Source organism: Oncorhynchus tshawytscha, linkage group LG20 (genome assembly GCF_018296145.1).
Source record: "Oncorhynchus tshawytscha isolate Ot180627B linkage group LG20, Otsh_v2.0, whole genome shotgun sequence".
Taxonomy (NCBI): domain Eukaryota; kingdom Metazoa; phylum Chordata; class Actinopteri; order Salmoniformes; family Salmonidae; genus Oncorhynchus; species Oncorhynchus tshawytscha.
In genome coordinates this window covers 21,735,870-21,748,508 of record NC_056448.1, presented here as the reverse complement: position 1 = coordinate 21,748,508, position 12,639 = coordinate 21,735,870, and the positions used below count along the sequence as shown (strand labels likewise).

Below are 12,639 nucleotides of genomic sequence, written 5' to 3'. Positions count from 1 at the left end.
AAGTGATATAAAACACCAAATATGAATTAATGTGCTGTAATGTGTAAACACTTTACCTAGCAGCCAACCTGCTTGCACCAATCCCTTTCCATACCCAATTCCGATTACAGTAGCATTGACTTTTTTAAACAGTATAATACAGTCAATTTTATGGTATTGTACTGTGTGTCATTACACAGTGCTTGCTTTGATACTGTATGTATTATACAGTGGGTGTACTGTAATGTAAAATACATAACTGTACTTGCCACTGAGCTGCCTGTAAATTACTGTCAAATTCATGGCAGTCCCTTTACATTGTAGGGACAACAACTCTCCTGTCACCAGGAGCTGGTAAGACTATTGGGTATGGGGGGCATTCAGACACGCAATACACTATGCCTCATGCAACTAACTACCCATGCACTCATACCATCAAATAGTCTACTCAAAGGACCATGTCACCAGCCTCTGTCTTAGATTGCTCAGTCAAATTGACAGTATAAATAGGTGCGTTTCCCCACTAACAATCGTTTGGTTAAAAGATAAAGAACGTTCATGAAATAATGGATAGTACCAGTTCAAAATCTAGCTCAGAAGATTGGCAAGTCCCTATAGTTCAACCTTGTAGGCCTACGATTGGATGGGATGTTATTTGGTCAATGTTTGGTCAATATGGCTGACCACTGCCACTCCCTCTGTAGTTTACTTGTAAATGAATCCTTAAATATTTGGCTGGTGCAGCTGTCTAGACTTGCGCTTAATGTCCTTAATGTCCCTTGAATGACCAGATAAAACCAACCCGTCTTGATAAGTGATCCAATATCACCAACATATTATCACCACCAACAACGTTTTTAGTCGGTTTTATTTTCGAAATACCGTTATATCAGTGTGTGCGTGTGTGTGTGTGTGTGTGTGTGTGTGTGTGTGTGTGTGTGTGTGTGTGTGCGCGCACGAGAGAGAGAGTATTATTCACGCTTTATTCATGTTAACCTGCCTTAAAGTGTGTAAAGCAATATTATCCACAGACAAAACCACACACTACCGGCGCCATGCATTCAGCACACGGAATGACCCTGTCATCTCTTCACATTCAAGGTAAAATGAATACTGAAATTCGGAGAGTTAATGTCGAGTGATGCTTAATGATGACAAAATTGGCTATCAAACGCATCACTGTAGGCCAATGTGACAGATTGAATCAACAAGAAATATTATATGCAATGAAGTGTCAGCAAACATGAACATGATCGTTAATGTAACGTATTGTCATATTATTAACATTGTATAGCCTATGCTAACTGGACATCGGGTCATCGCGCGACAACCGGTCAAAATGCACTATAATATTTCACGAATATGGTGCTGATAATGGTAGCTTGTCGTGTTGCTCAAACATTCCTTTCCGGTGTTGTAGATCGCTACAACAAAGAACAACGGACAACGGACAACGGACGATTTCTGTTCATCAAAATCAATTCCAAATGATCAAATCAGTGACGATAAATTATGTATATTCATTCACTCCATATAGCCTAAATAAAGCGTCCACGACTTCGCACAAACATTTTGTCAGTCAATATTTTGATGACGGGGCCAACCCTGCCGCTCTGACTGCACACAAGACAGTACTATCTTACGGACAAAGCAACTGAGACTGGCTACTTTTCCTTTGCAGGGTCCCACAGACCGAGTGATCGCACTAGTTCTAATGATGTTGACATATTCACACAATATTGACTGAGGCAGTGGTTTTTCACAGCAGCATTTGAGTTTCCAAACACCTTTTTATAAGTCTGAAGCCTGTCCCCTCCACCCGACCTGTTAAAACCACGCCTACGAAGCCACACAATTGGTCCAAAAGCGTGAAAGAGCCAATCAACAGAGCCCAGCTTCTCGTAACATGCAACACATCCATACAGTTTGAAGCCTATGGGGCACAGAAGCGCTAGGAATATCTTGGTGCTGGGACCTTACCACCTCTCTGCCGTCAAACGACTCCTTTCTCTGCATAAGTCTTTACTGAAATGTGTGTGTGCGTGAAAGAGAGACGAAGAAATAGTGTGCGTGCGTGTGAGGGTGCATGTCTGGAACAAGTAAAGACAGAGGAATTATTCCGCGCTATCGAAATATTTCAACACATCGCTTTTGCAGGAGGACTGAAGCCAATGAAAGCGAATTCATTTGAACAGGAATGCCGATATTGTAGCCTAGACAACAGCAAGAAAATAAGGCAGCAGTCAATTAAAGCGTAGTTACTCACCCGTGTTGGTTTAATTCGAAAATTGTTCGCAAGACAACGCATAGCAAAGTGCTCAACGCCCGTCAATCTCGGAAGAAAATCTTTATCTCAACACAATTGAAGACTAATGGAGTGCATTTGTTCATTTCTCATTGCAGACACTTTGTTGGAACTCATAGAACGACAGTAAAGATAATTCATACCATCCAGCCGAACACAAGTGGATGCTTATTTCTGTAGTGGTGACAGTGGACTTCTCAAGACTTCTCAATTTGAGACAGTTTTGCTCGTCAAGAAATCTGCATAGACTGACTATACTATTCAACTAAATAAATCCATATATTTGGTACCTGCCTGGACTTGGATGAGCTTCCTGATGAGAGATCCAGTCATACAAGGAACGAGTATGGCATACCATCCGTTTTTACCTCACCGGGGTCCGGAATTTGCCATGAGTGCAATGTTGGGTCACCATCCTCCATTTTTCCCGGCCCTGGCGCTACCTCACAACGGCTCCCTCTCTCTCCCGGGCGCCCTGGGGAAGCCTATCATGGACCAGCTGATGGGCGCCGCCGAGTCCGGCCTCCACTTTTCCTCGCTGGGGCACCAGGCAGCCGCAGCCCATCTGAGGCCTCTGAAGACTCTGGAGCCTGAAGAAGAGATCGAAGACGATCCGAAAGTTCACCTGGAAGCGAAGGAACTTTGGGAAACGTTCCACAAGCGAGGCACTGAAATGGTTATCACGAAATCCGGAAGGTGAGCTCAACTTTGATGTGTTCGAATAAGACATATTTGTGTTCTGCAGTCGAAATACATCAGTATGCATCTTGTTATTATGAAGATCATTCTGATCATCAATACGATGGCATGCCTCTCGAGTGAATTGATTTAATGATGGGTGCTTGGAACTGGACCTCCGCGAATGGTGGCCAACGTTTTGATTTCAAACTAGGGTGGTTATAGGCTACGTGTAGGCTACTGAATAGAATAGCCTAACTTTGTCCTATCGACAGAATCTGTATGGCCACATTGCACGGTCATGTAATCTCAACACGAGATAAAATAAAACCCAACCCAAACTATAAAAATATACAACACATAAGGCTGTTACATTTTAACTTTTTATGACACAATACAACTGTGAGCAATTCTAAAATGTACTCTACAAAACAATTTGTCCACGTTTGTAAATCTAAAATCAGCCCACAATACTAGGCTATGAAACGGAAACATGTTTGTCTATATGCCTATTATACCAAAGTGTAATAACAAACGTTATTATCACAACAAATAAATAGTAGGCCGTACAAATACATTTACACAATGCATGCTGTACATATTATGCGATTTTTAAAAATGAATTCTAGGTGGCAGATATTTGTGGGTGTTTTATGTTCTCGCACAGCCTCTGTTAGATTAATCATTTCTTCATGCACTAAATCGTATGCCTGACGCATATACGTAAAGGCATACAAGTAAATGTAAAATGTGTAATATTTGAGTATTCGCAGTGTTACACTGTCATTATCATAACCAATGTTAAGCAATGTAAAGATAGCTGCTCCATATGTATGTATGAACATAGGTTAACAATATTCAGTCCACTGGCCAGTCCACTGTTTTTAAGTGATTTTCTCATTCCATTTCACAGGCGAATGTTCCCTCCGTTCAAAGTGAGATGCACAGGCTTGGACAAGAAAGCAAAGTACATTCTGTTGATGGATATTGTTGCAGCCGATGACTGCAGGTATAAATTTCACAACTCGCGTTGGATGGTGGCAGGGAAGGCCGACCCCGAAATGCCAAAGAGGATGTACATTCACCCGGACAGTCCGGCTACTGGCGAGCAGTGGATGTCAAAAGTCGTCAATTTTCACAAACTCAAGCTAACGAATAACATCTCCGACAAGCATGGATTTGTAAGTTCATCTAGTGTATGTTTTTTTCTTATTCGCATGCTTCTCGACATTTTTAGCATGTATTGTTGTTTTCATGAATGTTATTAGTATTATCAGAGGTATTATTATTAGTAGCCTAATATTAATAAGCCCGTTAACGTTGCCTCTCTGTGGTCATATGGAGTCGAGGGCTGAAAAGGCTTCACCAAAATATACAGGCCTAATTTCAATTGAATAGGTTTGTGTCCATCATGAATGAGGTTTTAATATTTTCACTGCAACATGTTTCTCCAACTTTTTCCCCAACTGCTTCGGCCTATAATAAATGAGAACTTTCCAATACAGCCCATTGCATCAATTAGGCTAGGCCTGAACTACGATTGAGTAAGCTACAAAAATGGCTAATCTTCATCAAAAGTTAGAAATCCGTGTGTGCTTATCTTTTTTTAAATCCAGAATTCTTTCCTGTTCCAGACCATCCTGAACTCCATGCACAAATATCAGCCCAGATTTCACATCGTGAGAGCCAACGACATTCTCAAACTGCCCTATAGCACGTTCAGGACTTATGTTTTCCCAGAAACGGATTTCATTGCTGTAACTGCCTATCAAAATGACAAGGTAGGCAGAAACACACTTTATTCGTTTATTTTCATGAAATTGTTGGATATTTATTTTTCATCCATTTCTAGTCAAACAGTTTATATAGCCAATAGCTAGCACTGCACCATTTGCCATCATAAAATATGAAAGATTTGTTTCATCTTGTTTGAGTGTTGGGCTTACAAGCTATCGTGTTAGATAAATGTAAACCTCATCTCATGCCGTGTTTCCTACTAAAGCAATTGGGTCAGAATTCTCAGGAATGTATGTAATACATAATACTTCATTATATTTAATCACATGGAAAGGATTTGGCAACGACCCAGACTGTGTGTGTGTGTGTGTGTGTGTGTGTGTGTGTGTGTGTGTGTGTGTGTGTGTGTGTGTGTGTGTGTGTGTGTGTGTGTGTGTGTGTGTGTGTGTGTGTGTGTGTGTGTTTGCGAGACATTCAGAGAATGGGGGAGGTAGAGTGTGAGAAAGAGAAAGAGAGGGGAACAGAATGTGCAGTTACTCAGAGAAAAGAGCATTTTGATTTTAACAGGCTGCGCTGGTGGTAACATTTAATTCCACATGTGATACACCGCTAATCAAAATCATCTCTTATGTTGGCTCTTTGATATAAGGGAGAAATGTTAGCTAAGTGTTACCTCTGGGCACTTGGGTCAAGCAAAAATGCAGTTAATGTTTGGCAGCCACATGAGTTGAGGAATATTGTCAATCGTGCCAAAATGTGCACTTGGGAGGGGTGGAAAGCAAGAGGAAGTGAGTGGGGGGAAATAATGTGCACTGCGAGGTTGCCATTCAGTATGCATTGCACGTGTGTGTGTGTGTGTGTGTGTGTGTGTGTGTGTGTGTGTGTGTGTGTGTGTGTGTGTGTGTGTGTGTGTGTGTGTGTGTGTGTGTGTGTGTGTGTGTGTGTGCGTGCGTGCGTGCGTGCGTGCGTGCGTGCGTGCGTGTGTGTGTGTGGAAAATAAAATGGTCTCTAATAGCATCAGACCTTAAGCTCGTCACTAGTTTGAGAATAAATTATCAACGAATTTCCAACCATTCAGATGGTGGCTAAAATATGCAATTTCTAAAAAAAAATGATTGCACTGAGATGCAGCAACAATTAAGGTTAACTGTTGAACTTTAAGAATAGAAATCGAGGATAAATGTCACTAAATGTACACACGTCTACAAACGTTTATCATAGATTTAATTGGGCAAGTCAGTTAAGAACAAATGCTTATTTACAATGACGGCCTAGTGGGTTAACTGCCTTGTTCAGGGGCAGAACGACAGATTTGACCTTGTCAGCTCGAGGATTCGATCTCGTAACCTTTCGGTTACTTGCCCAACGCTCTAACCACTAGGCTACCGGCAGCTGCCTACAAATATTTATAACTTTGATTTCTTTCAGATTACACAATTGAAAATCGACCATAATCCCTTTGCCAAAGGATTCCGTGACACTGGCAATGGAAGACGAGAGAAGAGGTAAGGAGAAGTTTAAACTATTCCCTAACTGCGCAACAAACATTTTACGATTTCTGAGGTCGGATTTTATAGAAGCAATGGCTGACAGTAATCTTAGTGGATTCCAAAAAGCGGTACGACTGTCTTTGCAATTGCACAACCCCTTCAACCTAAAAGTATGCTATGTAGTTCACGTTTTATTAATGAGTTGGCAGAGGTAATAGACATAGCTTATCATGTTGTATTTACATTGTTATGGTTCTACGAGTGCAGAGGTCTAAAGAGCAAAATACAATTTTGAAACTCCTACTTTAGAAATAGTGTGGAGTTATTGATAGTTAGCTCTTCAAAATCTTTTCTTTACCGTTTTGACAACATAATACAAGAAAATGGTTTGGGTGGTGGGTTATTAGTGGTCTACAGTGGGTTTGAATAGCTTGATTTATTCAAACAGACATATATATTCATTTATAAAATGCATCTGGATAATCTGCACTCAAAATGAATTGCAGGCCTGTGAATTTGCCTATATGCAAAGACTGTACATAGCAAGCCATGTCCTATGCCTTGAATAAATTATCCGTTTTCTTATAGATCGTTTTTTTTATTACAAAATAATAGTAATGATGACCAATAACCTGTCTGTATAATGTAGGAAACAGCTGGCCCTGCAGTCAATCCGCTCATATGAGGAACAGCAGAAAAAAGAGAACGGAACGTCCGACGACTCCTCCGGTGAGCAGGCCTCATTAAAATGTTTCGACCAGGCCTCGTCTCCCGCAGTGTCTACCGTGGGGCCTCCCAACCTGAAAGGTAATGGAGCCCACAGCCTCTGCTTGGGTTAAGATTCAGAACTAGGCCTACACGTTCCGCATCTCACAGACCCACATAGCATAGACACCTACAATAACCTATGCTTGTAAAAAAAAAAATGTGCTGTGAAATATTTTCCAATTTGCTACATTTTGGATTTAGTTTGAATTCAGTCGGATGCCTTTGGATGTCAGTAGACCTATTGTGTTGAATAATATAATTTTGTCCAGCACCAACATTAACATACAAACTATGTAGCCTAACTTTTATGTAGGCTCATTCTTGTAATTCCCATTCCCGTGATGGGTCTCTCGTGCTAAGCATTTATCAATAAAATGAATCATACATCTACCAGAATTATATACTGGATATAGATATATATTAATTTTTTTATAAAATAAACTTTCGAGATGTAGGCGTAGTCAGTTAACTGAATGACAAAAATCGTTAGAATTGTGAAAACATGCCATCGGTTAAAATGAGGAAAATTTGAAGGACTTGATCATATGCTGAAGGTTAATTTAAAAATAAAAATAAATCTGTATCCTATGGATTTCAATGTATCTCAATACATTATGAACACTAGCCTACGTAGCCTAAAGCATTAGGCTTAGTCCTTCTTACCATGATTAGCGTACAGTATCCTACAGATAATTACATCTCATTGACAGCGCAAATTACGATCCTCCAAACGAGCATGGATTAAAATCTTGGCATATTTATTTATATGAGATATCATTTTGACGATACTGATTATATATCTAGTTGTACATTTTTATTTTCATTTTTTATTAATATTGCATCGAAAGTCATGAAGAACATTTAATAAAGTTGGCTATATGAGAATTTAGGAGAATAAAACCAAAAACGAAATGAATCCTGATTAACTTTGATCATAATTTCTCATGTATCACTAACTTTTGACTCATTCCTGATAGATTTCTGCGAGAGTGATGAAGACAGCGACGATGAAAGCAATGGAAACCTAAAGGATGGGCCGGACTCCAGTAAGATCTCAACCACTACGGAGGATGGGAAGGATCGTGAGGCAAGCCAGACTAAAGGCCATCAATTTGGTGGCAGTGATTCTAACGGCCGGTCTCGGGAAAGCGCCCGGAGGACTGAGAAAAGCCAAGCGGACTCACGACAGAGCCCCATCACGGTGATCTCCAGCACGACTCGGTCCGGAGAAGACTTCAAGAGTCCAAGCCGGGACCAGCCCAAAGCGGACGAGTGCAGGTCTATAAGCAAGGAGAACTATATGCCTTTGACTGTTCAAACTGACAGCAGTCCGCACTTAAGCCAGAGTCACATGCATCATTTTGGATTTCCACCGGGTTTCGCGGGACAGCAGTTTTTCAATCACTTGGGGGGCGCGCATCCCTTTCTTTTGCACCCCAGTCAGTTCAACATGGGAGGCGCGTTCTCGAATATGGCCGCGGGCATGGGCCCCTTACTGGCAGCGGTGTCCTCTGCAGGGGTTAGTACCATGGACACGGCCAGTATGGCGTCACCCTCGCAAAGCCTGACGGGAGCTCATGGACTGCCTTTTCATCTGCAGCAACATGTCTTGGCATCACAGGTAAAACCTGTTTTATTACCACCAGCAGTACATTAATGCCTGTGTAAAACACATGCTATGTGCTCCTGAGTTTTTCGTTACATTTTGACGCATATACTGGACTGTGTAGCCTATTTCATCTTAGGTGTCCTTGTCCCCATTACTTTATGTAGAAATGTCAACATGGTGTAGAAGAAAAATAGTATAATTTCCATTTAGTTTTAATAGCCTAGTTTATTCCTTATAGTGTTCAAAACCACAACAGGGGCGAGCATAGCCTATTGTAGACAGTCGTGTTATAGCATAAATAATAACCGAATGTGTTTTATAGGGACTCAAGTTTTATTTAGATTTTAGGAAGGTGTGGATATTATTTGTCTCGATTGTTTACAGCATATGTTGGGATTTAGGCAGAGACCACCTAGGCCTTACAACAAAAGTTTTAGGCTAGTGTTGATATGAACTCATTAATTAAGTCTGTGTTTTAGAGGAACATGGCGAATGAGATGTGCTTAGTTCTTCACTGGTTCGGGGAGGGAAAACAACTTCTCCTAAATACATAACAGATTTGCTGTTTCCATCTAGTTTCAAAACACATGTGTTGCAGAAATAGTTCCTTTTAAATTGCTATTTTATGAGCAACATCATATATAAAGAATGTTTATTTGCATTCACAATTCATAAACTATTTGCAAAGCTACAAAAAAAAACGATATCACATAGTGGTGGGTCTAGATATCACTTAACACAAAAAAAATCTAAATATTTTGTCAATTTGATTCTCGTATTGTTTTCAATGGTTTTACGCGTGGATAGCGTTATATATTCCATATTTAAGGCTAAATTCAAGAAAATGTATTGGTAATGGGTTTACACCCATCTATGTATAAAATCAGTACGCATAGACACAGAAAAGCATCATCATGAAAATCGCTTTATGAGAAAAGTGAAAGGAGGCTTACACAGCCACATAACATTTCCTGTGAAGCTCACGTGTCTGCTGGATTCATTATTCACACTCAGTCACTACATGACCTCAATTCAATATATAGGCCTACATAGACAGTGTCCATTGTGAACAATTTAAATGTAGCATATTTTTCCTGTTTTGCTGTGTTATTATGGTGACTAGCGCCTGTTAAATTTGTGCATAGTTCTATTCATATCATTCCCCTCCTCTCTCCCCAGGGCCTGGCCATGTCTCCATTTGGGGGGCTGTTCCCTTACCCTTACACGTACATGGCAGCAGCCGCGGCAGCCAACTCCGCAGCCTCCTCTGTTCACCGACACCCCTTCCTGAACGCAGTGCGCCCCCGCCTCAGGTACAGCCCTTACTCCATCCCTATGAGCGTTCCGGACAGCAGTCTGCTCACCACAGCCATCCCCTCCATGGCGAGCAGTGCGGCGGAGCTGAAAGGGGACGGCATGGCCACGAGCCCCGTCTCCGCCACCCTGGACTCCACCTCGGAGGTCACCAGCAGGTCAGCCGGCTCGGTCTCCCTGTCCCCAAAAACTTGCTCTGGGAAAGATTCCATTAACGAGTTGCAGAGCATTCAGCGTTTGGTCAGCGGACTTGATTCCATACAGGACAGGTCACGAAGCGTGTCCCCTTAGATTCTAATGTTGTTGTTTTTGTTGTTGTTGTGATGATCATATAAGGACGATGAGGATGAGTATGACGACACCCTTCTAGCGAATGCGGGTTTAGAAAACTGACCTAATGAACAGTTTAGATTTTGAAATGCACTTTGGTTAAATACACATCTCATATGTATATTTCTCTTTTGTTAAATTAAACAACACTTTTGAATTTTTCCTGTTATTTGAATACCATACAAGTATTGAAACGGAAAGGTTGGCATGGATAATACTCACAGATCTTTGATAAGTTGCTGCTGTGTGATGTCCTATGTATACGTTTGTTTTACGTCGAGTTACTGAGGTAACGAAATGTGTTTGATTTAATGTGCACTCTGAATTGGTTATCATTCTTTTTATTCACTTCTCTTTATCTTATAAAGACTGCTGTGTTTGATGAATTACCTGCATAACTATTTGAAGCATATCATTATGCTTATCGGGGGTAGGTGACACTTTGCATGCCCTACAAAACGCTACATGTCTCTTTTATGACTGTCAGTTTGTTGTTATGATTTATTTTCACGACCAAATTCAAATGATACGAATACGGCTAAAGGAATGCTTCAGGATGATCTTAAAACCAATCTGGAGGAGAGAAAAAAAATTGCTCCCTCCCTTTTTTTCTAAGGAATCAATCAATTGGTCTTCGGTTATTGATTTTACGGAACGAATGTCTCTGTTTGTCAAATTATAAACGCAGGATTATGCTGCGAAAATCCATATGCTGGCACTTGTTTGAAGTATGCCAAAACAGAACCGAGGTTATAAACTTCATTTGCGAGTGGTTGAGACTGTCCTAATTTCGCATGCCGAATCCAACATAAGTATTCAACTGGCAAAGGGAATCTGAAATACAATTGAAAAGGTAATATTGATTATAAATGTAAATAGTGATATATACAAATATTTATGTAATTATTTCTTATTGATATTGATATTGCGTGTAAATACAACGGAGTAGTTTGATTTTAGGGATCTGTCCTTAATTTATTGTCGATACCTGTGTAAAGATAGTTCGTGGGCTATTACCCTTGTTTTTCCATCTGCATTTTATATCCCCCTGAATACGGATTTACCTGTACCTCAAATATCCACAGAGCTAGTTGTTTTAGCGGACACACATGTGCCATTGTACCTCCAGCCTACCTGTTGTCTCTGTGTGTTAAGTGCTACTGTTCAGACGAATGACAGGGAGAGCACACATCAACAGCTTTTTGAAAAGAAAAAAAACATTCGTCTAGGTGTGTGTCAAATTGGACGAATTTTCTGTTTAAAAATGCTTTGCGGCCTGATAGTAAAAATGCTGCATCTTATTGAAATATGAAGGTTCCTTTTGTGTTTCTAAAGTTGTCATTGGGTTATGTTGTATTCGGTTTTTGTCTAGTTTACAACACCAACGATGTGTTCTTGAAAGTGTCAATAAAATAGTAAAATGCAGTCTCGATACGCTTCCATGTGTCCGTTTCTTAAGGCCTACATGCTATTATTTAAACCATGATGTAAACTCTGTGGATAAATACAAAGTGATGTAATTGCTCAAACTTAATTTGTGTTGCTCCTTCTCTATCATGCAGTCTGGCATAGCCAGTCTTTCTCTTTCCACACTTTGTTCACTTTAGCATTTAGGGATAGAGGCGTCGAGACAATGATCAACGAGTTGAGAAATGTTATTAAGATAACCTGAGAGAAGGCACTGGGATACTCTCAACCTCAGCTATGATACCTGGAATTCCTTCCTGGACGCAAGACCGCGCCAGAGCGAGTCATTGTGCGCGTGTGTTTTATGGGCCTGCTGAGTAGCCTATTGACTAATTGTTTATTTCGGCCAACGTGAACCCTAAAGAATGTAAAATAACTTGATTGCGCTCTCCATTGCGCCTAGAATCATGAGTTTATTAACTTCATATCTTTATTTGTAAATTGTATGGTTAATAAGTAACGACAGTGGCGCTAGGGAATATGAGTAAACATGACACAGAATCTCAATTGCTCTGTCTATTGCTCACCTGGCGCCTTCGATATCTTACTGGATTTTATTGCACGGAAGGCGGCAGTGCGTCTGCAATAGGCTAATTTTGAACAGGATTCTTACGTTGATATTCAAGACGTAACGCCACCTAGTGAACACTACACAAACTACACAACTACATGACAAAGTACTGCAGGATGATTACTTTGAACAGGGTCAATGCTATTGGGGATCATTGGGACGTCCAAAGTCTAAGTCCTAAACCTAACCGTAACTTTACCCTTAACATAACGTTTACCCTTACCTAACCTTAACCCTTACCTTAAACATTTTCAATTTCAACTTCAATGGGGGGTAAAGACGTCCCAAGGATCTCGGATAGCACTGGCCTTTTGTATACGGTGGACTCTGACCTGATGAAGCCAACCAGATATGAAACATTGGAGTGGAGAATAGTTACGGCAACTTTTTT

The 12,639-nt window shown here is 40.6% G+C and overlaps 1 protein-coding gene across 5 annotated transcripts; it reads left to right on the top strand.

Annotated features, from left to right (window-relative positions):
* Nucleotides 1-1,859: 1,859 nt before the first annotated feature.
* LOC112236832 (T-box transcription factor TBX3) lies at nt 1,860-11,640 on the top strand. Of its 5 annotated transcripts, none has more exons than XM_024405436.2 (7): nt 1,860-2,980; nt 3,876-4,158; nt 4,579-4,743; nt 6,128-6,204; nt 6,839-6,918; nt 7,935-8,578; nt 9,746-11,640. In XM_024405436.2, exons 1-7 carry the CDS (start codon nt 2,589-2,591, stop codon nt 10,169-10,171), a joined length of 2,067 nt encoding a protein of 688 aa, XP_024261204.2. In that variant the 5' UTR covers nt 1,860-2,588; the 3' UTR covers nt 10,172-11,640. The 5 variants fall into 5 exon arrangements, with proteins under 5 accessions (XP_024261204.2, XP_024261200.2, XP_024261202.2 ...); XM_024405432.2 differs by having other exon boundaries at nt 1,869-2,980; nt 6,839-6,996; XM_024405434.2 differs by having other exon boundaries at nt 1,870-2,980; nt 4,597-4,743; nt 6,839-6,996.
* Nucleotides 11,641-12,639: the final 999 nt, after the last annotated feature.